The sequence below is a fragment of the Lissotriton vulgaris genome, chromosome 2_1, assembly GCF_964263255.1.
Source record: "Lissotriton vulgaris chromosome 2_1, aLisVul1.2, whole genome shotgun sequence".
Lineage (NCBI taxonomy): Eukaryota > Metazoa > Chordata > Amphibia > Caudata > Salamandridae > Lissotriton > Lissotriton vulgaris.
The window spans coordinates 593,166,600-593,190,631 of NC_141687.1; the positions used below are offsets into that span (position 1 = coordinate 593,166,600).

General features: G+C 41.0%; 1 protein-coding gene across 3 annotated transcripts in view; it reads left to right on the forward strand.

Annotated features, from left to right (window-relative positions):
• KCNQ4 (potassium voltage-gated channel subfamily Q member 4) overlaps positions 1 to 24,032 on the forward strand; it is a 1,014,801-nt gene that overhangs the window by 968,967 nt on the left and 21,802 nt on the right. For all 3 annotated transcript variants that reach the window (XM_086955633.1, XM_086955634.1, XM_086955635.1), the window contains one exon: positions 16,643 to 16,774. In XM_086955633.1, the coding sequence (XP_086811759.1) occupies positions 16,643 to 16,774 (132 nt within the window). The remainder of the gene's footprint in view (positions 1 to 16,642; positions 16,775 to 24,032) is intronic.

Consider the following 24,032-nt stretch of genomic DNA (forward strand, 5'->3'; position numbering starts at 1 on the left):
GACCTAAAGACAAATGATGTGCTATTTTAGAGCTGGCCTAGTTAGGTGAGGCTTTTTCTTTGCATTGTGGATGGAAAATCTCTGCAAAATATAAACTTCCAGAGAAAAAGCACATATTAAATTTCAAGCATGTAAGTATGCCCATTGTATACTTGTAGCCTGAATCAAATACATAATTTTTGGCATAGCTAGTTCTATTTAACGACCATTCTCTCTTTGAAAAATCATTGCATTTGGGAAGGAAAATTGGGAAACTTTGAACTTTTTACAAAGTCAAAAGTTGGGGATTTAAAAAAATATTTCAGATGCAAAAAAGTTCATAAACGTGTAGTGTTATCTGTAGATGCAGGCATAGGATGTAATTCACCCACACACTTGATAGTTTTCCGATGGAGACATGCAAAAATGGTGGAGAATGTCTAGGATATAAAAGTTGCTCTTAAAATTAAAATATAGAGGGGCTTATTTACAACATTTTGGCGTAGGACAATGCTGCAAGCCTTCCTGATGCGCTGCCCTATGTCAAAAGAAAAGGACTGGAATGTGCTGTGTGGTGCAGAGACAGAATAATGAGTAAAAAATATTGAATTGCACAAATATTGTGGCAAAAATATCGTGGGTCAAGAATATCGATTATAGGTAAGCCATATCGATTTAAAAAATATCGAAGTGTTAAGTATTGTTTTCAAAAATATAGTTGTTAAAAATATCAAATTTGTATTAATTTTATGTATTTTAATATACATTTGATATGTGTGGGATGTTTGTTTTTTTGTATAAGAATTGTTTGTATTTTTATTATATGAGTTCAAAGTTTTTAGTAGTTATCAATTTTTTTTATTTGAATTTTGCATTTTTAGTTCCGTAGCGGGTTGTGGGTTTATCGAGGAATAGGGTGGGATGTAATTTAATTATATAAAATTTATTAAATAATTTTTATTTATTAATATTTGCTTAAGTGGGCTATTATACTGTTGAATGTGTAAATTAATTTATTATTAATTATTTAATAATTAGTTGGTAATTAAATTAATTAATTAGTAATTATATATGGTAATTGTGTAATTCATTTTAGGTGTGTTTTGTGGTGTTAATAGTATGTTTTAAATACTTTGTTTGTTTTTCAACATTTGCTCCTTTTAAATGATTGTTTATAAATGTATTTATTAATTTATTCCATTTAATATTTGTACCTTTTTGTTATATGTAAAAAAAATTATAATATGTGTTCTTTTTATATGTTTAATATATTTAATTGTGTACTTTTAAAATAGTGTTTATTTATTTTTAAGATTATTTAATTGTTTTCAGCTTAAATGTTAGTAATTTTTGTTTCTCTGCTATCCAACACCTTCCCTACTGTTACACTCACAGGAGTGGGAATAGTAATATTTACCACTCCGCTATCCAACCTTTTCCCTTCTGTTGCACTCACTGGAGTGGGAATAGTAAGTTTTACCCCTCTGCTAGCCAATACTCTCCTTACTGTTGCACTCGCTGGTTTGGGAATAGTAATTTTTAACCCTCCGCTATCAAATACTATCCCTACTGTTGCACTCACTGGAGTGGGAATAGTAATTTTTACCCCTTCCCTATCCAGCACTTTCCCTACTGCTGCAATCCCTGGAGTGCGAATAGTAATTTTTACCCCTCCACTTTCTAACACTTACCCTACTGTTGCACTCTTTAAAGTGGGAATATTAATTTTTGCCCCTCTGCTATCCAACACTTTTCCTACTGTTGCACTCACTGGAGTGGGAATAGTAATTTTTACCCCTCTGCTATCCAACATTTTCCCTACTATTGCACTCATTGGAGTGAGAATAGTACTTTTTACCCCTCTGCTATCCATCACTTTCCCTACTGTTGCACTCTTTGTAGTGGGAACAGCACTTTCCCTAATGTTTCAATCCCTGGAGTGGGAATAGTAATTTTTACCCCTCCACTATCTAATACTTTCCCTACTGTTGCACTCTTTGAAGTGGGAATAGTAATGTTTCCCCATCTGCTATTCAGCACTCTCCCCTCTGTTCCACTCACTAGAGTTGGAATAGTATTCTTTACCGCTCCGATTTGCAACATTTTCCCTACTGTTCCACTGACTGGAGTTGGAATAGTAAATTTAATTCTTCTGCTATCTAACATTTACCCTACTTTTGCACTCAGTGGTGTGGGAATAGTACATTTTACCCCTCTGCTATCCAACACTTTCCCTACTGTTGCACTCTTTGGAGGGGTAACAGTAATGTTTACCCCTCTGCTATCCAACACTTTCCCTACTGTTGCACTCACTGGAGTTGGAATAGTAAATTTAATTTTTTCGCTATCCAACCTTTTGCCTACTGTTGTATTTATTGTATTGAGACATTTACTTTTTAATTTTGTTTTAATAGAATTTTTTTTAAATTAATTATAGAACATTTTTAAAATTTTAAATTATTGATATATGTATATATTTTATTTTTATATAATTTAAACGTTTAAAAATTAAATAAATATAATAGTTAATACATTATTTTAAAGTAAATATATGTATAAGTTATTCTATGCTTGTTTATTTTTTTAATTAGGCTTATTTTTTTATATTTAGTTGAACTTTATATTAAATTAAGTTAATTGTGTTAAAGATAATATTAATATTTTTTAATTTAATATATATTATTTTATTTTATTTATATTTTTACATCGATATTTTTTACATCTATATTTTTGTACTTACCTGTTTAAGTATAGGGAGTCGATATTTATGCATTCTCTATATTTTTTGCGATATTTTCTACATCAATGTTTTTAGCATCGATATTCTATCGGTAAACTGTGCTGTATCTATCACTGCGGCACTCATCAACTGTACTTGCACATTAATAGTTGCCATGCACAAACGTAGGCACCCTCGCACCATGGTACAGGGGTGTCTGCAAACCCTGCATTTGAAGTCAGGTTGTTTTGTGGGGGAAGGCACACCTTCCCACACAAAAACAACCCTTAAACAACCCTAGGGCGGAATTGGCTTTTGATTCATTCCCAGGTTCAACCCCTCCCCTGCTGATGACGGAACCGCTCCGTCATCAGCTAACGTTGGGCTGTGCTGATGACGGAGCGGTTCCGTCATGGCCCGGCCGCCGCGCCTGCTCGGCGCTGATTTCGCGCCTACGCGGCCGTTGTATTGAGCGGGGCGGGTCATGACGGAACCGCTCCATCACCAGCACAGCTCAACCGCGGCTGGTGACGGAGCGGTTCTGTCACCAGCATGCGGCCGCCGCGCGGCCGCCCCGCCCCGTTAGCGCTGCGGTGGAATAGCCGCCGCAGCGAAAGGGTTAAAGCATCTTGTCAATGTGGGAATATGTCAAATGCCATAGGTGTTTCCCATCGCAGTGTGAGGTAATGCATTGCATTGTCTCACACATATCTATGAGGCCATGAAAAACCATGCAGGGTAGCTTTACGAGGCCTCGTAGATAAGGATGAGCCAGGTGTACCACTGCAATGCCAATAGAAGTGACGTTCTGCTGGTGCACTGGGCTTGTAAAAAGCCCAGAGAGTGCAGAATTCTACAGGATCTAGGGCTTGAACTCAAAAAGTTCAAGGACAGAAATTCACAGGATTTTGGAGGTCAACTCAAAAGGCCAAGGTGTAAAGGGAAGTAGACTATGGTTTCGATGGCATTTGTTTTGAAATGTAATAGTGACAAAAAAGAAGTAGTGCTCTTTGGACAACAGTCAATTGAATCAACATCTTTTTGGTGGTCTCTGGAGCTGGGCCTTTCGCCAATGCCATTCAAATCAGACAAAAATTGGCAAAGCTTCATTATTGCCCTGAACCTTTTATCTTCCAAACAAGTTAATCAAGTCACAGATTTCTCCTTATCTCTTTTGAGAATGCTCAGAAACAATCATCCCTCTTCTCTCCCTTTCTTTTTAGAGGGTTTTCATCATTACAGTGCCCATAGACCTTTGGGAAGCAGTTACCCTTAATGAGAATAAGTAGTAAGAGGTATATCGACGGCAATTTGTGTAAACCAAGTTTCCAGAATATCATAAGTGAATAATGGACTACAATTATTTGAATCCTGATGGTCTGCTCCAGCAGAAAGTGACAGTTTTGACTGCTGATTCTCTCGCTACTCGTTCAGGTTAATATACCAAACTGTAATCCATTGCTCACTTTTGACTTTTCATGCTTACATAGCGAGGCAAATCTGGTGCATGGCAACTGCTCGTGAAACCGCCTTCCATTCTTAGCATCATTGTAATTATTTAACAGCATCTCTGTCTTGTGCATATTGCCATATGGATTACTCAAACTTCTCTAATTATCCCTCTTTTGTGGCTTACACGCATAAAGAACCCTCTGCCCCTCTGGCTATGCTGGTGCTGCGTAGCTGTCTATTCATTTATTCCCGTGCTCTCTCTCCAACTGGACTATTAATAACACAGACCACCCAGGCACATTTATTTCCCTCGCCTCTAGCCTTACAGAAACTATGAAACATAACATGGAACCTGCAGAATACATTATAACCGCTAGGTAAGTACAGTGATATTTTGCACACCTGTCTATTACGCCTCCTTCTCCATCACTCTGCACCCCAATCCAAAATAAAAGTACCTCTTTTTTCATTGGTAAATGACACCAAAATGTTTCCCACGTAGGATCACAACAAATAAAACACTCTGCCAACCACCCACTCTACTGGGGTGTCGCGGCTTCCCATCTGAAAATGCGCTTTATTGCCCCACAACGTGTGCATCACTGTATCAATTCTGCAATAGAATATAAGATTGCACACCAGTGTAATATTCACACAATGTCCAGTTCTGGTACTTTCTCGAATGTGAACCGGTGCCTGCCAGCTTCTCACCCTGCTCACCAGTGCCAGCTCCTCACACTGCTATCAGTGTAATGTTTTTAAGCTACCAAATTTGTCTAAACTTCCTTACACAGGTTATGCTTGCTCACCAGTATTGTCGCTGGAGTGGAGTGCAGATTGGTGTCCGTTCGCACATTGGTCTCGTTGGAGAGGCTGGCAATATGGTGCCAGTTGTGTGTGTGTGTTCGTAGGAAATATGCATCTATTGCTGGCACAGCGCCGTGTCAGCAAGTTGCTCTTTGCATGGCTAATTACTGCCACTTAACATGAGCTAAAAATCTGAGAGGGAGCTGGGGAGAGGTGGTTCGTGGAATTCCCTGACGGGCTTCCGGAGCCTGCTCGTCTCAGATAGCATTTCCTGCAACAAAGGACACCTTTTTCGCTGTGTTTGAGTTTGCTGACGAGGCGCCTGGAGGCTATCCATCATTGTGCGCCATGACGCTATAATGAGCTGCCTCCCCACGCCCCCTTGTCCTGCGAGCACCAAGCTAATTACTAGACACAAGCTGGTGATGCAAAACTAATTATAGGCACCCCTCTCCCTACAGTGTCAGTGGCAGCCCCTGACAGCACCAATGTAAACTATGTACAATCGGGGCTTTCTACTGAGAAATGGGGGGAGGGAGTACAGCACTGAGGTGTTTTGACAGAGCTGTATGTGTGTGGTGGAGGGCGCAATACTGGACAACTAAAAGAAGCTGCAAATCAGAATGGCTGTGCATTGGCATACTATATTTAGGTTTGAAGACTGTATTAATATTGGATGCTGCAGGTCAGGACTGAGGTGCATTTGCAGGGCTGTGTGTGGGTCCCAGTACTCTCCAACAGTGGATGCTGCAGGTCAGATATGAGGTGCATTGGCAGAGCTGTGTGCGGGTCCCAGTACTCTCCAACAGTGGATGCTGCAGGTCAGATATGAGGTGCATTGGCAGAGCTGTGTGCGGGTCCCAGTAATCTCCAACAGTGGATGCTGCAGGTCAGATATGAGGTGCATTGGCAGAGCTGTGTGCGGGTCTCAGTACTCTCTAACAGTGGATGCTGCAGGCCAGATATGAGGTACATTGACAGAGCTGTGTGTGGGCCCAGTACTCTCCAACAGTGGATGCTGCAAGTCAGATATGAGGTGCATTGGCAGAGCTGTGTGCGGGTCTCAGTACTCTCTAACAGTGGATGCTGCAGGCCAGATATGAGGTACATTGACAGAGCTGTGTGTGGGTCCCAGTACTCTCCAACAGTGGATGCTGCAGGTCAGATATGAGGTGCATTGGCAGAGCTGTGTGCGGGTCCCAGTACTCTCCAACAGTGGATGCTGCAGGTCAGATATGAGGTGCATTGGCAGAGCTGTGTGCGGGTCCCAGTACTCTCTAACAGTGGATGCTGCAGGCCAGATATGAGGTACATTGACAGAGCTGTGTGTGGGCCCAGTACTCTCCAACAGTGGATGCTGCAGGTTAGATATGAGATGCATTGGCAGCATCATATACACAGTGGGTGGTGCACATCAGTATTGAGGTGCATTGGCAGAGCTGTGAGTGGATCCAAGCACCGGATTTGCTGCCAGTGCACCAGGTAAGGATGGATGTGTATTGCCATGCTATGTGTAGGCTTGAAGACTGTATTACTATTGAATGCTGCTGGTCAGGGTTGAGGCACATTGACAGAGCTGTGTGTGGGCCCCAGCACTCTCCAACAGTGGATGCTGCAAGTCAGATATGAGGTGCATTGGCAGAGCTGTGTGTGGGTCCCAGTACTCTCCAACAGTGGATGCTGCAGGTCAGATATGAGGTGCATTGACAGAGCTGTGTGTGGGTCCCAGTACTCTCCAACAGTGGATGCTGCAGGCCAGATATGAGGTACATTGACAGAGCTGTGTGTGGGCCCCAGTACTCTCCAACAGTGGATGCTGCAGGTTAGATATGAGATGCATTGGCAGCATCATATACACAGTGGGTGGTGCACATCAGTATTGAGGTGCATTGGCAGAGCTGTGAGTGGATCCAAGCACCGGATTTGCTGCCAGTGCACCAGGTAAGGATGGATGTGTATTGCCTGAAGACTGTATTACTATTGAATGCTGCTGGTCAGGGTTGAGGCACATTGACAGAGCTATGACAACAGTGGATGCTGCAGGTCAGGATTGAGATGCATTGGTAGAGCTGTGAATGGGTCCAATGATTGATGTGCATTGCTGAAGCTGCATGTGGGTCCCAGTTCTGAATTAGCAGCAGGTGCTGCACTTCAGGAATGAAGTCCATTGACAGAGCAGTGTGTATGCCCTAGTACTAGATTAACAGTGGCGGGGGAAAGCCAAGACTGAAGTGCATTTGGGGAGGAGATTATTGTTTCAGATGGTGCCATAGGTAAGGTTTGCGGTTCAGTGGTAGACCTGCGATGACATCCCAGTTTCGGAACAGCAGAGGGTGTTATCGGAAACAATTGAGGTGCATTGCAAGAGATGTTTTTTGAGTAAAACTGTTAATATATTTAATACAATTGGCTCTCATTAGTTAGAGGAGTATTTTTAATATACTATACACCAAAACTGCAAATTATTTCAGCATAAATAATGTTTATGGTAATAATAGGACGGTGGCTTCTGTAAAATACAGAGATTTGCTGTGGGAAATGTTTTACAGGCCATACCTACTTTCCAGGGTTCCCGTAAGATTAAATGGTCAGCCCTTTAATTTGCTGTTTTAATGAGAACTAAGGCATCACTGCCCGCCAGAGCGTTGTATGTAATTTCATAGAAAAACATGGCATTGATCATTTTCATATAAAGTATTTTAATTTAAGAAATTGCTTCGTGCATGTTTTTAAGGTATCTCCAGAATTGGTTCTCGGGATTTTTTTTTTTTTTAACAAGGATTATCCTTTTCCCCTTTACAACCACATTCCTCACAGGCCTGTCACTGGCTGATGTTTCACTTTTGTTTCTGTTTTTTTTTAAATGCCCTTCTGGAGGTTAGCTTGCCATGAATTTCTTTCTCTCTTTCCACTGCTTTTTTGCCCATCCCCATCCCTCCCGCTCTATTTTCTGCATTTGGGTTGGAAATATGATCAAAATACTCCCCACCCACCTCGACCCATTGGGCTCCCTCCCATACACACGTTCACATTGAATGAATCAATGAAAGCATTTGATATAGCGTGACAGCTACTCAAAATAAGAGTGTCCCAGGGCTGGCAGAAACGTATGGCAGGGATCTAGCTACACAGCTAAGTTTTAAAAAGCCACGTTTTTAGGTGTTTCTTGAAAATTGAAAGTTTTGAGATGGCACTCAGTGTAGCAGGGAGTCTGTTCCATGCCTTTATGCCCAGGAAACTAAACGACCTGCCGCCCATCCGGGCCAGACGTGCTTTGGGGGTACTGTGGTTCAGTGGTTCCGAATTGGGTTCGAAAGTTCCGAAACCCGATTTATGAAGATCGTCGGAAATGGACGATTTTGGTCTCTACAGACCGCAAATGGCGAGTGTAACGTGTCTGAGTGTTTTCGTATGACTCGATATAGGAGAACACTCTGCATTTGAGGATTTAGTCTGAACCTCTGGGTTCCATTTTGTATATGGCAGCCATTTTGTGTGGTTGCCCTAACATAGGCCTGATGACTGTGGCCGAGAGAGTCCTTGACACGTATGCCTTAGCTGACTTCTGGTTGACCTGGCCGAACTGACTCTTCGCCTGGGGTGAATCCCGCTGAGCCAGTTCCTTGTGCAGCAGCTGGCCTGATAAAGATCAAAGGGCAGGACGTGTCCGAGTTTATGGCACACCGTTCCCACCTCCTCTGTCTCCTTTCCATCTGTTTCTGCCTTCCTTTACGATATGTTCATCGATCTGGGTTGAAGGGTTTATGATGGGTTTGTCCGGCCTGATCGAACAGGAAACCAAGCATGTGTGCGATCGTTTCGGTGGGCTGGACAACGGAAAAGGGGATTGTTTTTGCCTGTCGTCATTTGCTACTTTTGAAATGCTACGTTGCTATTGGTCAGTTTGTATGCACCAAATGTAAATTGTAATGTTGCCAGAGGCGTAATTTTCGGCATAAAAGACAGTGTTTCGTTCATAGAAGTGTGCAGTCTCTGACGAACTACCCGTGTGTACTTCGTAGATCTCTGTCCCTGGTTGCAACCAATAAACTTTGGTCTTTGACGTCATCAAGAAGTATCCTGTGTCTCTGTTTGCCAAGACAGGGGAATCCGGGGTCTTTGGGTGTTGCCCTGACACCGCTGGGTTACCGGATTAGTACCGGTTCTGAAAAACCCAGTACCTCAGTACCTCAGTATGGGCAAGGCTGCACCTTCTCAACAGATACTGGGGTCCTTAATCATTGCCACCTTTTCACGGTTACACATCCCACCCCCTACGGTACTAGGTTTCAGCTACATTATACCTGACTCACTTCCCCCCCTTACCATTCCTGCATTTACTTCTACCCTACCCCCTCGAGTTCCTCCTACTCCCACATTCTATCGCCCTCTCCATCTCCCCCCTCAGTTTCCCCCCTACTTTGTACTCCCACCCCCCTCATCCCCTAACATCCACTCTAATCTTACTATTCAATACTGCCTACGGTCCAATTGTTATTTGTTATCTATAAACCCATGTTAATACTGAACTTTGTATATTGCTCAAATTGTCCTTCTTTTTACCTTGTTGCACAAATGTTATTTTGCAATATTTTGTCATCACCTAACTATTGTAAAGCGCTCTGATAACCTTGGGTCTAGCCAGCGCTATATAAAACCTTTTAAATACATATATAATTAAATAAAGATCTTAAAGATTGTGTTGGAATGTAGTGGTTAATTCGTTTGCAAAGATAGCTTGCTCCTTTTCCATGAAGCGGAATGATAGACATATACTAGATAGTATATATGACTACTGTCCAGCCGGACAGAGTTTTTTTTATTTTTCAATTCTTCGGTTTAAGAGTGTGAATATAATATTTATACAAAAGTGGGCACAGCCTGTGACCCACAAAGGACAAGACAAAACATATGACAAAACAATTATGTAAAAGCGCACAAAAGCGGTCTGTACTATTAATCTGTTTTACAGACTAAAATTAAATCGTAGCAACCCATTGTTTTACACAGTATGTGAATTCCAACAAACATATGGTGCAATAAGGTCGACGGCGTTTCGATGCAATTACCAAATACATGCATCATCATCAGGACAAAAACTGGTGTGTCAAGTTTGTCTTGAGAGTTTTTTACAATATCATTACCCCTATGGCAGTTTACATAATGTTCAATTAACAATTAAAGAAAAAAGTGAAGAAAATGGGGAAGAAAATAGGAGAAAAACATAAACAAAGAGATAATCGTTAGAGCTTGACTAGGCATAAGTACATTTTACAGTCCACATAATCTACCAGCAAAGGTGGCGAGGTGGTAATTACTATAAATTGAGCAGGTATAGACTGTGTGAGTTCTTGGCACATGCTTGTGACCATTCAGTGAGAAAATAGTGACAAATTACAGTTTGTTACAGTGTGGCTTCATGAGAGGGGACAGTGAGCGAATTGTGCGAGTTTCGACGTATTTGGTTTGGCCCATGCACAGGGAGAGACTCGACGCATTTAGTTTTGCACATGCAAGTGGCGATTTGCACTGATTGTCCATATTTCATGAAAAACGGCGCAGTGACTTTCAGCGCAATGTGATTCATTTAAAACCGGAAGAACAAAACCTTATTGGCACATACAAAAAGAGGAACATGTGATATTCGGCGCATTTAGTTGTATACATGCTTGTGATCTGGCATAATGGACTAGTGGCGATTTGCAGTAATTGACAATGTTTCATCAAAAAACGGCGCAGTGAGGGAACCTAAGCGCAATGTGATTCGTTAAAACAAACCCGATGCCAAAAGGGTTGTTCTTAAGTATTACCTTATGTAAGCATAATAGCAATCCTGGGGGTACTGTCATAGCGGTTAAAAGCTGTGGAGAGCCAGGGGCTATCTGTCAGTTTATGCCCAGGTGTGAGAGATTATGGTAATGTCTGCTCACATCGACTTCGCCGGTAATTTTATTGGGAACTAAGGGAAGGAAGTACAAGGATTAGCCGAGGGAATTGCAAACACGGCGGAGTACCTGGAAACATTTGCCGAACTTACTTGGAGTAATAGAGCGTTGCTCGTGTTCTCGGCGAGTCTTTAATCCATAATAGGATTTCTGGGGAGGCAGAGGGAAAGCATGGGTTAGGGCGCGAAGGGGGCCAGCGGAACTTACCTACTCTGAAAGGCCATGCCAAATGTGGTCAATGTATTTCTTGTGAAACAACCATAGAAGGTAAAATATTCACCTATGGCACAATCAAATATACGAGACATCACTTTACAAACTGCAATTCACAAAATGTAGTGTCTGCAATTTTTTGTCCTTGCATGATGATATATATAGGACAGACCAGCCAGAAGATCAAGCTGCGAATGGGACAACATCGAAGTCGAATTCGTTGTCAAACTGCAAATGCACCACTGGTAGAACATTTCAAAGAAAAAGGGCATTCTGAAAACGACTTTACATGGACTGTAATTACACAGGTCAAGGCTCCCCCAAGAGGAGCAGACATTTCGCAAATCTTAAACAAGGAGGAGCTGCACTGGATCCTGAGAACAGACAGCATACGAAAGGGGCTCAACAGAGTTGAGGATTGGACCTCTTTGCTTTAAGCATAACTTTCGGGTTCCAGCCTTACTGAGCCAGTAATACTGTAAATATGTCCCTGTCACAAAATGTATATTATGATATAATTTTAGACTGGTCACTGAGCACTTTACTTCACTTGGGTCACTTCGCCTTCACCACTCTAAGATGGCCGTCATAATCACTAGTCCGTCTTCACTTTCACCATCCGTTTTTTAACCTCGATCAATAATGGTCGTATAATTAATACCATTGACCTTGCCGGCTCCACTGAGCCGCTTTCCGCCCCGCATATTATATGCACACTGATTGTATATTGGAATTATGTTCACCACCGAGCATATTGACCACTTCAAGATGGCCGCCAAAGTCGAGGGACTCTCAGTGTTAGTCCTCCCTTTATTATAACCACTTGGGTCCTCCAGCGGACAGGAAGAGATCCCCGCCAGAATCCACCTGTCCTGCAATCAAGCATAGCCCGAACCGTAAGTAATGCACACGCGCTCCGTGTAATCGCAGCCGGGCTGGCCCCCTTCGCGCCCTAACCCATGCTTTCCCTCTGCCTCCCCAGAAATCCTATTATGGATTAAAGACTCGCCGAGAACACGAGCAACGCTCTATTACTCCAAGTAAGTTCGGCAAATGTTTCCAGGTACTCCGCCGTGTTTGCAATTCCCTCGGCTAATCCTTGTACTTCCTTCCCTTAGTTCCCAATAAAATTACCGGCGAAGTCGATGTGAGCAGACATTACCATAATCTCTCACACCTGGGCATAAACTGACAGATAGCCCCTGGCTCTCCACAGCTTTTAACCGCTATGACAGTACCCCCAGGATTGCTATTATGCTTACATAAGGTAATACTTAAGAACAACCCTTTTGGCATCGGGTTTGTTTTAACGAATCACATTGCGCTTAGGTTCCCTCACTGCGCCGTTTTTTGATGAAACATTGTCAATTACTGCAAATCGCCACTAGTCCATTATGCCAGATCACAAGCATGTATACAACTAAATGCGCCGAATATCACATGTTCCTCTTTTTGTATGTGCCAATAAGGTTTTGTTCTTCCGGTTTTAAATGAATCACATTGCGCTGAAAGTCACTGCGCCGTTTTTCATGAAATATGGACAATCAGTGCAAATCGCCACTTGCATGTGCAAAACTAAATGCGTCGAGTCTCTCCCTGTGCATGGGCCAAACCAAATACGTCGAAACTCGCACAATTCGCTCACTGTCCCCTCTCATGAAGCCACACTGTAACAAACTGTAATTTGTCACTATTTTCTCACTGAATGGTCACAAGCATGTGCCAAGAACTCACACAGTCTATACCTGCTCAATTTATAGTAATTACCACCTCGCCACCTTTGCTGGTAGATTATGTGGACTGTAAAATGTACTTATGCCTAGTCAAGCTCTAATGATTATCTCTTTGTTTATGTTTTTCTCCTATTTTCTTCCCCATTTTCTTCACTTTTTTCTTTAATTGTTAATTGAACATTATGTAAACTGCCATAGGGGTAATGATATTGTAAAAAACTCTCAAGACAAACTTGACACACCAGTTTTTGTCCTGATGATGATGCATGTATTTGGTAATTGCATCGAAACGCCGTCGACCTTATTGCACCATATGTTTGTTGGAATTCACATACTGTGTAAAACAATGGGTTGCTACGATTTAATTTTAGTCTGTAAAACAGATTAATAGTACAGACCGCTTTTGTGCGCTTTTACATAATTGTTTTGTCATATGTTTTGTCTTGTCCTTTGTGGGTCACAGGCTGTGCCCACTTTTGTATAAATATTATATTCACACTCTTAAACCGAAGAATTGAAAAATAAAAAAAACTCTGTCCGGCTGGACAGTAGTCATATATACTATCTAGTATATGTCTATCATTCCGCTGATCCCTAAATTACTAGGGTCCTCTGTTCTGTAAAATATACTACTGCCCAAGGACCCTAGTGTTATTCCTTTTGGGTTTTCCCTTGTTCTGTGAAAATACCTTTTCCATGAAGGGCCTTGAAAAAAACAACAAGGGCTTTAAATTTGATCCTTTCTTTCAATCGCGCCAATGGAGAGATTTAAGGAGGGGGGACATAGGAGACCTTTGTTTGGATCTGAAGATTGCCCTGGCCACAGAGTTTTGCACTGCTTACAGGCCCTGGATAAAGCAGCCAGGAAGGCCCAGATACAGGATATTAGCGTAGTCCAGTCTTGACGTTACCAAGGCCTGGACCACTATTTTCCTGTTATCTATTGTTAGGAGTGGCAGAATTTTTTTTAACATGTGCAAAATACCAAAGCAGGTGCCAACCAGAGTTTGGACCTGGGTCCTTAAGGAGAGGGCGTTATCCAGATAAACTAGGTTTCTCACAGATGTCTGTTCTTCCTGACGTGGCGATAACTCTTGCGACCACCACACGTTCTGATTACTAACTGCAGGTTGGCCAAAGAAGACAATCTCATATTTATCCGGATTGCATTTCAACAGATTCTTTTGAGCCATTGAAACACCTTTGTAAGACATGCTCTGATGGTAACACTGTCAAAATCAGTTCCTTTTTCGCAGGTGAAAATCAGATGTGTGTTGTCCGCGTAGGATATAATCCTAGCACCATTTTCCTATGCCAAGGATGCCAAAGGGGACATACATAGGTTAAAAGAGTTAGGCTAAGAATAGAGCCCTGGGATACTCCCACATTCATACAGGGCAACAGGGCTGAAAAAGGGGGAAGCCATATTTCTTGGGCTCCGTTCCTCAAAAAAGAGGTCAAACCGGCCAGTGCTGTCTGCCAATTCTCAGATTCCTCAATCTGTCAATGAGTCTCATGAGGGACAGTATCGAATGCTGCCAACAGATCAAGTAATATCAAGATGGCCCTAGCGCCCTGATCCAATTTTTCTCCGATATACTCCGTCACTTCCAACAGGGCAATCTCAGTGCTAAAATTAGCCTTTAAGCCCCGATTGAGACGGATGCAGCAGATTATAACTTTCTGCATGATCTTAAATAGCTTTGTTCACATTTTTTTTTAAGGCTTTAGAGAGATTGCTGGAAGGAGAAACATCAGCCTATAGTTGGCGGGATCATTATGATCTGCAGAAGTTTTTTTTACAGTGGTAAGATTTTGACCTGCTTTCAAATACATGAAACCTTACCAGTAGAGAGAGAGAGGAGTTTGGTACCTTTTTTACAGTGAATTTAATCGTGGGCGCAAGGGAAGCCAATCATTTTGCGGTACAGGGTTCTATTGGCAAGCAAGACCTGAGACCTTTAAGGTACGTGCGCGAGACGGCTAATTGCATTTTAGGGAGCTGTAATCGATACGAGTCAGCGGAACGTCAGCCTTTCTGACCAATGGTTGCTCTATCACTTGGTTCTTTTCAGTAATTTCCGAGAAACATTTTTGGATTAATGGAATCTTATTGTGAAAGAATAATACCATCTGCTTAGTCCAATCGACTGAGTGGGGGGATTCTGTCTTCATTGCCGAAGGAGGGGTAAAAGATTTAACAATGTTGGAAATTTCCTTTTCCTTATTTTGGTCAGTTTCTATCTTTGCCTGTAAATAGTTCCTTTTGGCTTCCTTCACCTGAAGGTAGTAGGATTTCTGGGCAATCTTATAGTTTATCCGATCTTCCAGTGAATAATACTTGTGCCATTCTTAATACTTTATTAACCTGCCTTGTTATACTTTTGTCTTTTTCCCTTTTTTCCCTTTTTGATAATAAAACTATGAGTCCTAACTGGAATTCGATGTAGTCCACACATTTTTTCTTTTAAAACATTTTTTTTTACTTTCATAGTAAATTTAGACTTTGCTTTAAACTGTTCTTGATTTTTTTATTTTATTTTCAACCAAATATATAGAACTGGGCAGCCAGAACAAAACTCTGAAGGACTTGCCTTTGTACCTGAGTCCCACTTTCCTACACTGTTTACCTATATATAAAGCTGCTGAATCCGGCTGACGTAGACTCAGTCCACATGACTGAATACCAGTAGCATACCCAGACAGTTTGCTGCCCGTTGTGGTTCCTGTCGCAGCTGCTCCGTAGAGGCCATATGTAAGAGCAGGGGTTGCTGGCGATTCTTGCAGCGGCCACACAATGACGGCCGCAGGTAAGAGCAGGCTGCCCCCCCACCCTTGCTGCGCCACAGCTGAAGACATGGGGGCATATTTGCAAGCCCCTATCGCCACAGGAATGTGGCAATAGGGGCAACGCCTTATTCACAAGGTGACATTACGCCCCTTAACGTGGCAGAATGCCCCCTTGCAAATAAGGCACCCTTTCATGCTATAATTAGTGTGAAAGGGATGGGCAATGAATGTTGCGGTGGGCGTTGATTTTGACACTGCCCCTTACTTACAAGGGTGGCGTAAATAGGAGGCAGCGCCAAAATTAAGACCGGGGAAAACCTGGTCTTAACATGGCAAAGCGAAGAGAAATGCTTTGCTTCTCCTCATTTTTGCTGTTTCTATGTGTGCTTCATTGTGCGACCATCCCAAGAGGAATTCTTGGTTAAACATAACAGGTGGCACGGGTGACTGGTACGTCATCATAGCTTTTATTTTTTTTACTAATGTATCCCAGTAATCTAGTAATGTCATCACTGAGCGCAATGTGTCGTCAAATACAGGCTTAAGTCTAGGCAGCCGCAATAATAGATCCCAAGAATTCATGTCAAAGCCCCGCAAATGTTATCTGCTCAAAGGTCGTTGTCTTCATATTCAGGTGTAGAAGTAAAACGGCAAATCTGCATGGACAAGTGCATTTGAGGCAGCACAGATGTATAGAGTGTCCATGCTCAGTAGACACACAGATTCTCTGTATAGACATGCAGTGTTGCTTCAATAGTACAATATTCTGCATCGCCATGCTGGGCAGCTGCACAAATGTCCAGTGTAAACAAGCAGCTGTGCATCAACAATACTACCTGGTGTGTCGGCATGCACAGTTTCAGTAGATATGTCCTGCATGGGTATGCACAGTTGCAGATTATGTGTTGATTCCCCCTCTTTACAGACAATAACATACATTTCAGTCTTACTGATTTGAAGCATATGACTGCAACCTACTAATAGGAGATCTTATGTTCCTGTAGGATCCTCAAGTTCCTGGTGGCAAAGAGGAAGTTTAAGGAGACCCTGCGACCCTATGATGTGAAGGATGTAATCGAGCAGTACTCCGCTGGACACTTGGACATGCTGGGGCGCATTAAAAGCCTGCAGTGCCGGTGGGTGTTCAGTATTAGGATGGTGGGAAAAGGAGTTATCCCAAGGTCATTGTTGTGGAAAAAGTGTCTCTAGACCTGTAAATAATCCTGGCAAAAGTGGTCTGCCTTTCACTTGACATACTCATTCTCTTCAGGAAGGATCCATTTTAACTATGAGGTGAAGCAGAGAATTGATCTTCCTATGCTGTACATGTATTTATTTATTTATTTATTTAAAGAGTTTTATATAGCCTGGCTATATAAAATATAAGGTATCAGAGCTTTTTACATGAGAATCAACAATGTAACAGAAAAGATCAACAATTACACAATGCATCAAAAAATAGGCAATACAATTAGGAGAGGAGAGAAAGGAGTAAGAAAAGCAGTGGAGGGGGCAGGGGAGATGAGAAAGGGAGGATAAGGGAAAAGACAACAAGGAGAGACGAAAGGAGGTCTGTCTAAAGACCGACTGGGTAGGTGACGACCAAGGCGGGAATCCACGGTCCATCTCCCCTAGAGCTAAACCAGGTAGCTCCATCGGGCATCAGACAAAATAGTTCAGTCGCAATACATTGAGAGAGTAGGGAAGGAGAGACATAAATAGAGGGAGGATGCGGGAAGAGACGACATGAGAGACTAAAGGTAGTCTATCTAAAGACCGACTGGGTAGTTGACGTCCAAGGAGGGAATCCAGTTATCTATTGCTAAAATACTATTTTTGAAATTGTGTATTGTCTCTACACTGTACATGTTCAAAAATAGACACTAACACAAAGTAAAACAGTCAAATCTATTTTAAACTATCAAGTAAACATTAGATAATGAAATCACAAAGATTACATGACTCTGGACTGTAGGATCTTCATTAAAAGTCATTAATGCTTGAAATTGTTTTATGTGGACTCTGGAAACCTTTTTGCATAGTTTTTTTCCATGGAAACCGCTGTAAATAATGTCTATGTCCATGAATGTAATCATGGACATATAGTGGAAGTCTATCAGAGTCATATTTGTTTCCTGAATGTGCTCATAAAGTTGTCATATAGGTAAAAAAAACTGCACTGCAGGATCTCAAATACAAGACTCTATTAACAAAGTATGCATAAGAGTACACATGCAGCCAGATAGGCTTACAGTGCAGGTAGAGAAAATCGGAGCCTGTCTTACTAAGAACCTGGGAGGCACCCCTTCCCAAAATGACTTGTAGTTATAGTTGCCTCCGAGAACCAGTTTTTCTTCTGGCTTGTGAGACAAGGATCTCTGTGAGGATTTCACAACTCTAAGCTTCTTTTTTTCCAGTCAGACTATTAATCTTTACAGTTCCACTCGACGACTTGTTGCATCTGCCATTGAGTGTTACAGTTTACTGCTCATCCTGTCAGGATTGTTTAGTCAGGATGTGCTCTTTTCTGAAAGTGTCCCTCATGTGGGAGTAAAAAAGGCAGTTACTGACTTTCAAAAGCTTTGTGCAGTATGCCTCCCCATTACACTCTGTCAAGGAATTTAACATTTGCTAAAAAAAAAAGTCAAAAGGAACTTTAAAAGACTGAGAAGACATCAGATTGAGAGGCATGCTTAATAACCTGAAAGCAGAGGAAGGAAAGAAAACGAAATCTAGAAAGATCAGCCTCCCAGCCTGCTTCAACAAGTCCGCCTCCTCCCAACAAGGACTCCCTTAGAGCAAGATTCAGTGCGAGAAAATCATGTGGCAAAAAAAGATGCCACCACCATTACCATCGTCACAGACCAGCTGCAACAGAGCTATTGACATTACTGTTGAGTGCATCAATGCCAACATGTTCGCCGTCGAAGGATCGCTGACTTGGCTACTCGTCATCACCAGCGATACATGATGTTTAGACACTCAAGGTTAGTGTTGCGAAACCCATAATCTTGAGATATTCTTCTCCTGTGCTGGGCCATAATAGAACTGGGTGTGGTCATGACGAGCTCAGCTCGTCATGAGCACACGAGCACCATGCCTCATGACGAGCTGAGTTCGTCATGAGCATCAAAGGGGTTAATCAGCATCAGTCACACCATCAGTCAGTCACTCAGACTTTGGATAAACATCCTTAGTCTTCACCCAAAAAAGAGACAGAGAGCAGAGACGTATCATCTTTTTGCCATTTGCAAACGGCTACATTCCCTGGCTCAGCTTCTATACCTTATCAACCATTACAGGCAATCATACCTTTGGAGGATCCGGTTCAGACTCCTTTACTCCACCAATGAATTCATCTAAAGCAACTTCCATGTCTACAATTAGAAAACGCAAGCCTACTTCCCCACAAGAATCTACATGGAGCAGAACAAACCCTCCTCAATGTTCTCGTGTCCGTAGACAAACAAGATCATATTCCAAATCCTGATCTAATTCTTTCACATGCGTGTCTCCTACATCTGACACATCAATGTCACCTCCTAAGTCTTCGCTCAGAGTATAAACAAGGGAGGAAATCTTGACTTTTCAGGAAGTACTTGCAAGAGAAGCTGTTAAACTTAAAATTCCATTTGAAACTCCTCAACCATCGGTCTCTGTTATACTTCAGTCAAGGCAGTAGCATCATGCCTATTGAAAAAGTACAGACCTCCGCAACAATATCCAGTTTTTTTAAAGACAGATCTGAAACTGGATTCGATCATTTTTCATTGGTCTGAAAAAAAATATGCATCTACCCAGGAGACATTTGTACCACCAGAAATGGAAAGCATGAGTATATATTCCACCGACAAAAGGATGGGTGTCCCTGCATCTGCTTGTTAAAAAAAAAGACAGTAAAAAAGCACTGCTTGAGAGATACCAATGAGAAATATGGGATGACATTCTGTCTTTACTTCCTGTTGTGCAAAAACATCGGCAATAAGACTTTATATAATGATGTGGGAAGCCATTTGATCTCAAACAGAGTAATAAATGCTGCAGTGCACTCCCCAGTGTTAGTCGCTACAGGATACTTCCATGATATCACTTTGTGGAGGAATTTATGGCTTCGATTATCATCTCGGAAACCAGATACGCAACACAAAATAGCAAATATGCTCTTTTCCAGTACATCTCTCCTCAGACAACACACTGAAGAAGAGATGTTACGCCCTAAAGAATGAAGCAGAACATCTAAATGCTGTTGGCCTAGAAGACAAAAAAAAATTTCAAGCAGCAATACAGGCTCCTAGAGAGGAGCAGGGCCAGACTGGCTGTAGCAGGCACCAGGTGTTTTTCCACCGGGCCGGAAGGGTGGGTTCCATTTTTTTGTTACTGAGGGCCGGTTTTGCAGCAGTGCTGCAATAACTCCCCCCTGTAACAAAATAACAAAAACAGCAGCAGTGATTCCCACCAGCATCCCCCCCCCCCTCCCCACCCTCATATGGCCAGTCAAACTTAATTGCCATGGCTGGTTTGCGTTCTCAGTCCAGCCATGGATAGGTCAACCTTCCATCAGAGGGCACAGTCCCCGCAATGGTCATATCAGTCTAAACAATATTAAAAGCAGGGTCAAAGACAGCAGTATTATGAGAAACATGTAAGCCACCCATCCAAAAAGTCTAATTCCAGAAGAAGAAATTCCTCTGTAAATGTACAATGAGGCTCCAACACCCCTCCTGAGTTACCCACTCCAGTAGGAGGATCGGTGATGTCAAACCTGGAACAGTGGAAGCTAATCACCGCAGACAAATGGGTCATAAACATTATTGAAGGGATACTATATATGATAAATTGTAATTTCACAACCTGTCACACCGAGGTATTCAATAAGTCGTCACATTCAACATTAACAAAGGAGTTATGCATACTACTAGCAAAGCATGCAATATCTAATGCCCTTTGGGTTCACTGATAAAATATCATTGCTAAAAAAATTAATGTAAAAAATATCTACAAAAAAGATAGAATGCAAAAATATCGACTAACTATACTTAAACAAAAATATTGAATCAAAAATATCGAAGTTAAAAATAAAGATGTAAAAGGTCTTGATTCAAAAATATAAATAAAATAAAATAATATATATTAAATATATAACATTTTATGTTATCTTTAACCAAATAAATGACATTTAATATGCATTTTAACTGAATATAAAAATAAACAATTAAAGAAATATAAACATGCAAACATAATAATTAATACAAATACATATATTTACCTTAAAATAATTCATTACCTACTACCTTTATTCAATTTTTAAACTTTTAAATTGTATGCAAATAAAATATATGCATCTAGCAATATTTTTAAATTAAAAAAACTTATTATAAATAATTAAAACATTAAACTATTAAACAAAATTAAAACATACATTTCGCAATGCAATAACTACAACAGTAGGGAAATGTTGGATGGCAAAATAATAACAGTTACTATTCCAACACCAGTGAATGCAACAGTAGGGAATGTGTTGGATAGTGGGAGGGGTAAAAAATACTATTTTCACTCCAAAGAGTGCAATAGTAGGGAAAGTCTTGGATAGCAGAAGAATTACATTTACTATTGCAACTCCAGTGATTGGAACAGTAGGGAAAGTGCTGGATAGCAAAGGGGTAGAAATTACTATTCCCACTACAAAGAGTGCAACAGTAGGGAAAGTGTTGGATAGCGGAGGGGTAAAAATTACTATTCCCATTCCAGTGAGTCCAAAAGTTGGGTAAAAGTTGGATAACGGAAGAATTAAATTTACTATTCCAACTCCAGTGATTGAAACAGTAGGGAAAGTGCTGGATAGCGAAGGGATACAAATTACTGTTCCCACTACAAAGAGTGCAACAGTAAGGGAAAGTGTTGGGTAGCGGAGGGGTAAAAATTACTATTCCCATTAGAGTGAGTGCCACAGTATGGAAAGTGCTGGGTAGCGGAGGGGTAACATTACTATTCCCACTCAAGTGAGTGCAACAGTAGGGAACGTTTTGGATAGCGGAGGGCTAAAAATAACTGTTCCCACTCCAGTGAGTGCAACAGTAGGGAAATGCTGGATAGTGGAGGGGTAAAAATTATTATTCCTACTCTGATGAGTGCAACAGTAGGGAAAGTGCCGGATAGCGGAGGAGTAAAAATGACTATTACCACTCTAATGAGTGCAACTGTAGGGAAAATGCTGGATAGCGAAGGGGTAAAAAATTACTATTCCGAACCCAGTGCGTGCAACAGTAGGAAAAGTGTTGGATAGCAGAGAAACAAAAATTACTTATAACATTTAAACAATTGAAAAAAATTGAATAAACGCAAACAAATTATTTAAAACATAAATGTATTAATTTTATTTCCTACCCTATTACACCACACCAATAAAAAAAGACTTCAATATTTTTATATACATTTATTTCCATAATTAACATAATTAATAATGAAGAATAAAATATTATTAATAAAAAAAGATAATAAACTTTCAATGAGTGCACATTCTTTAACACTATAATATCCACAACACACACCTAACATCAATTACACAATTACCATCATTCTTTACTAATTAATTAATTAAAATGTATTACCAACTAATTAATAATTCATCAATAAAAAATAAATTACTTCCCACCCTTCTCACCATTTACATTAAAACACCAAAATGCACACCTAAATTTAATGACACAATTTACCATCATTAATTACTCAATTAATTTAAATTAATTAATTTAATTACCAACTAATTATTAAATAATTAATAATAAATAAATTTATACATTTAACACAATACCATCGCAACTAAACAAATATTAATAAATACAAATTATTAAATACATTTTATATAATTAAATTACTTCCCACCCTATTCCCTATAAACCCACAAACCACTCCGGAACAAAAAATGCAAATTTCAAATAAAAGAAAATTAATAACTATTAAAAATAATCTATAAGTTTTGTATTATTAAATTACTTCCCACCCAATTCCCCTATAAACCCACAACCTGCAATGGAACTAAAAATGCTAAAATAACTACTAAATTTTTATGGATATAATAAAAATACAAACACTTCATATACAAAAAAACAAACATCAAACACATATAAAATATATACTGAAATACATAACATTAATAAAAAATCAATATTTTTAACATATTTAACATATTTTTGCAAATGATATTAAACAGTTGGATATTTTTTAAATCAATATTACTTACCTAAAATTGATATTCTTGACCACGAGATTTTGTCTGTCAATTTTGTCTGTCAAATTTTAGCCACAATAGTTGTACAATTCGATATTTTTTACGCAATATTCTGTCCCCGCACCGCCCCTTGGAATCAAAAATCAAAGGAGTGGACTGAAGATACTTCTTGGTACCAAAGAACGGTCAGTAAGAACAATTTCAACCGATTCTAAACTTAGGAGCCGATTCCGATCTCGCTGAGAGAAGGCTCCGTCCGACTCGGATCCGGAGGGCTTTCTGACCGACTCGTGCTCTGGGGCTCCGAGTGCCCGAGTACGATACGAACAAGTACTAATGGACATGGGTCACTCTGAGCCCCATTGAAGTCAATGGGAGCCTGTTGTACGACGCGTGATAGGCACCTATTGACGAAAGAGTTATGTTGCGCACAAGGGCGCCCCCCTGTAGTGGGGACGTGTCTGTGCCACCCACACGTACACGCATGTGTTTGGGGGGACCCTTGGGTCCCCCCTGTGATCAACTTGTATGATTACGGGTGAAGGGGGGGGCTGGCGTGGACTTCTGAAGTCTGCTTCCCGGAGCGTTTACATGTCGGAGGCTCCGACTTGATCTGGCTGTCTGAATCGTGCATCATACTGGCTCGGTCGGAAATCACCTCCATTGCACGGCACGGTTTGCTTACGGACGAGACGTACGGAGCGGTTTGGACCCGGAAACTATGCGGTCGGCGATTTTTTTGTTTCATGCATCGTACTTGCTTGCTCGTACAGCTGTACGAGTTGGTCGAAAAACACTCGTACGGCTCATACTTTTTCCAGCCAGATTCGGAGCCCCTCCGAGCGAGATCGGAATCAGCCCCTTAATGTTGGTGAACACCATCGCCCTCAAGGAAAAATACAGGATGCTCACACTACACCAACTTTTCCTGCGTATGAAAGAGAATGATTTGGCTTTGTTCTATAAATGTCCATGATACCTATTTTTACATTCAAATCTCAATTCATCACAGACAACTTCTAGGATTCATAGTGAGAGAAAGTAATTACGAGTACACTTCCTAAACAGTCTCAAAATGTATGGCAGTTGTTGAAGCCCACAAAAGAAAAAGAAAAATATTTGCTTACCCAAATCTTGATGAATGGCAAGTATTCAAATACAAGCAG